General features: G+C 46.7%; 1 protein-coding gene across 1 annotated transcript in view; it reads left to right on the plus strand.

The window, feature by feature from the left end:
• The first annotated feature begins 1,813 nt into the window (after positions 1–1,813).
• LOC112072129 (transmembrane protein 183A) overlaps positions 1,814–3,981 on the plus strand; it is an 8,449-nt gene continuing 6,281 nt past the window's right edge. The window contains exon 1 of the mRNA XM_024139551.2: positions 1,814–2,030. Within this exon, the coding sequence (XP_023995319.1) occupies positions 1,967–2,030 (64 nt within the window). The 5' untranslated portion in view covers positions 1,814–1,966. The remainder of the gene's footprint in view (positions 2,031–3,981) is intronic.

A 3,981-nucleotide genomic window follows, 5' to 3' on the forward strand; every position in this document is an offset into this window, starting at 1 on the left:
CCAAACTCGTCATCAAGCTCGAGACCCTGGGTCTCGACCCCGCCCTGTGCAACTGGGTACTGGACTTCCTGACGGGCCGCCCCCAGGTGGTGAGGGTAGGTAACAACATCTCCACCCCGCTGATCCTCAACACTGGGGCCCCACAAGGGTGCGTTCTCAGCCCTCTCCTGTACTCCCTGGTCACCCACGACTGCGTGGCCATGCACGCCTCCAACTCAATCATCAAGTTTGCGGACGACACTACAGTGGTAGACTTGATTACCAACAACGACAAGACGGCCTACAGGGAGGAGGTGAGGGCCCTCGGAGTGTGGTGTCAGGAAAATAACCTCACACTCAACGTCAACAAAACAAAAGAGATGATTGTGGACTTCAGGAAACAGCAGAGGGAGCACCCCCCTATCCACATCGACGGGACAGTAGTGGAGAGGGTAGTACGTTTTAAGTTCCTCGGCGTACACATCACGGACAAACTGAATTGGTCCACCCACACAGACAGCATTGTGAAGGAGGCTTGTCACCAACAGCACTCACAAACTTCTACAGATGCACAATTGAGACCATCCTGTCGGGCTGTATCCCCGCCTGGTACGGCAACTGCTCCGCCCACAACCKTAAGGCTCTCCAGAGGGTAGTGCGGTCTGCACAACGCATCACCGGGGGCAAACTACCTGCCCTCCAGGACACCTACAGCACCCGATGTTACAGGAAGGCCATAAAGATCATCAAGGACAACAACCACCCGAGCCACTGCCTGTTCACCCCGCTATCATCCAGAAGGCGAGGTCAGTACAGGTGCATCAAAGCAGGGACCGAGAGACTGAAAAACAGCTTCTATCTCAAGGCCATCAGACTGTTAAACAGCCATCACTAACACATTAGAGGTGGCTGCCTATAGACATAGACTAGAAATCAATGGCCACTTTTAGAAATGGATCACTAGCCACTTTAATAATGTTTACATATTTTGCATTACTCATTTAGCGGCCGCTGCCAACATACTGACTCAACTCCAGCTCACTTTAGTAATGGAAATTGATAGAAATTGATCAAAAATGTATCACTAGCCACTTTAAACAGTGCCACTTAATATAATGTATATGTATATACTGTACTCTATATCATCTACTGCATCTTGCCATCTTTATGTAATACATGTATCACTAGCCACTTCAAACTATGCACTTTTATGTTTACATACCCTACATTACTCATCTCATATGTATATACTGTACTCGATACCATCTACTGCATCTTGCCTATGCCGTTCTGTACCATCACTCATTCATATATCTTTATGTACATATTCTTTATCCATTTACACTTGTGTATAAGGTAGTAGTTGTGGAATTGTTAGGTTAGATTACTCGTTGGTTATTACTGCATTGTCGGAGCTAGAAGCACAAGCATTTCGCTTGTGTATGTGACAAATAAAATTTGATTTGTTTTGGGTTTTAGGCTGGGTTTCTGTATAAGCACTTTGTGACATCTGCTGATGTAAAAGGAGCTTTATGAATATATTTGATTGATTGATAGATAGATGACCAAATCGTTATATTTAGGAAGTCAGTGTGCTACAATGGTTTCATAGTAGCCTACCGTGTCTCTCTTCTGCTACTCTGTAATAAGATTTTAGATGATGACGTAATCCTTTGGGAATTTAACTCCACCTCCATCCAGTGAGAGTGAACAGACTAATCTGACTGGCCAATGACCACTCAGAAGACGTCTTGTCCAATCAGATTCGAAAATGATGAGCTAGCCATTGAATAACGATACGAAGAAAGTCTCGCGTGATTTAACGTACGTAAACTCACTTACGTCAGTCCCATGATGGCTGAAGATCCTGGAGGAACATTTTTCAATTTCTCTCCCACTTTTTTATTTTTCTCTTTACCTCTGCTTGTCATAGAGACATGGCAGGATACACAGCCTCGATAAGCGGCCACAGACCCTTGTTACCGCCATGCCCAAGAAAGGGAACCGAAAACGGCTGAAATTTCGGGCCGGGGACGTCTGCTCGGAGTCAGGTACTGTAGTTAGCTTGCTAAAGCTAACTTGTTTCCCCTGCCGGTAACAGGCCCACGTAACGTACAGTGGTGCGCAGAGTGGGTGGGTCCTCGAGGACGAAAGTCAAACCACCCGATTCTGCTACCATCTTTAATATTCAATACATTGCTTGTTCATATTAAGGAGGATTTAAATGTTAGACATAAAAATAGAACGTTCAGATACAAATATGTAGGCCTATTTTTGGAGGATGTCATTCAGACATACCCACCAGTTGAGTTTAAAATTAAACGCTAAATTGGGCGTAGCTACGTCCGACTTTGGTATCAGAATTTACACCTGTTGCACCAACCTAAAATAAAACTAGTCGTAGCTAAATCCGGTGTAAGCAATGCGCGTTCATGATCATTTATGTTTTATAGTGATGGTTACTAGGCAGCGCCTCTATGCGTGCATGTTTTCTTAACCACAACTGGATGGATCAATCAATAATTACTGTTGGAATGAATATCACTGATGAAAATATTGGAATAAAGTAGGCTAATGACATTGAAAGCATGTATCATATTGTTCCTTACCGAAGCTCCCAGTCATCCAACCGTTTTAAATACTTTAAATCAATAGCTGTGTGTGGTGAACTATAATTTCAGCTCTTTATGATTGGGACAGGGTTATCGCGCTGGTTTGAGACAGGCGTGGGGACTCATCTCAATAAATCCATTCAATGTCAGATTTTTGTTTTTACATACACTCCGTCTGGTTATTTGGTTACAATTAGGCTGGGAAAATGTTAGCCAAATTGAGGTGAGTGTTCATGATGATTACCGTCTGACATTGTTATGAGAACATTTTGCGTGTATGTTCTGTAGCCTATGAATTCCATGGTGAAGGAAGTCGGCTAGGCAAATAAGTGGCGGTGGCAGCTCATCTATTAGTCTGATAATATCTGAGACACATTTAGAAAAGCCTGCAGACGTTGTGAAATATGAACACAAGACTCACATCCTTTTGAAAATATAGTTTGCTATTATTTTCTGTCTATATCATGAAATTGCACCCTACTCCTGCTCCCTACTGGGCATTGAGTCTACGCCTGCTCCCTACTGGGAGTTGAGTCTACTCCTGCTCCCTACTGGGCCGTTGAGTTTTTACTCCTGCCTCCCTACTGGGGCGTTGATTCTACTCCTGCTCCCTACTGGGGCGTTGAGTCTATCCTGCTCCCTACTGGGGCGTTGAAGTCCTAGGTTTCCCTGCCCCCTACTGGGGCGTTGATAGTCTAGTCCTTGCTCCTACTGGGGCTTGAGTCTTAGTCCTGCTCCCTACTGGGCAGATTGAGTCTTAGCCTGCTCCTACTGGGGAGTTGAGTCTACGCCTGCTCCCTACTGGGAGTTGAGTCTACTCCTGCTCCTACTGGGAGTTGAGGTCTACTCCTGCTCCCTTACTGGGAGTTGAGTCTACTCCCTGCTCCTTACTGGGAGTTGAGTCCCCTTACCTCCCCTGCTCCCTACTGGGCGTTGAGTCTTACCTCTGCTCCCTACTGGCGTTGAGTCTACTCCTGCTCCTAACTGGGCGTTGAGTCTACTTCCTGCTTCCCTACTGCGCCGTTGAGTCTACTCCTGCTCCCTACTGGGCGTTGAGTCTACTTCCTGCTCCCCTAGTCTGGGCGTTGAGTCCTACTCCTGCTCCCCTCTTTGGGGCGTTGAGTTCTACTCCTGCTCCCTGCTGGGGGCGTTGAGTCTACTCCTGCTCCCTGCTGGGGAGTTGAGTCTACTCCTGCTCCCTACTGGGGTTGAGTCTACTCTCTGCTCCTACTGGGAGTTGAGTCTACTCCTGCCCCTATGGGAAGTTGAGTCTCACTCCTGCCTCCCTACTGGGAGTTGAGTCCTACTCCTGCTCCCTGGGGAGTTGAGTCCTATCCCTGCTCCCGCCTGGGAGTTGAGTCCTACTCCGGCTCCCCGCTGGAGTTTGAGT

This window comes from Salvelinus sp. IW2-2015, unplaced genomic scaffold, assembly GCF_002910315.2.
Source record: "Salvelinus sp. IW2-2015 unplaced genomic scaffold, ASM291031v2 Un_scaffold1829, whole genome shotgun sequence".
Classification (NCBI taxonomy): Eukaryota; Metazoa; Chordata; class Actinopteri; order Salmoniformes; family Salmonidae; genus Salvelinus; species Salvelinus sp. IW2-2015.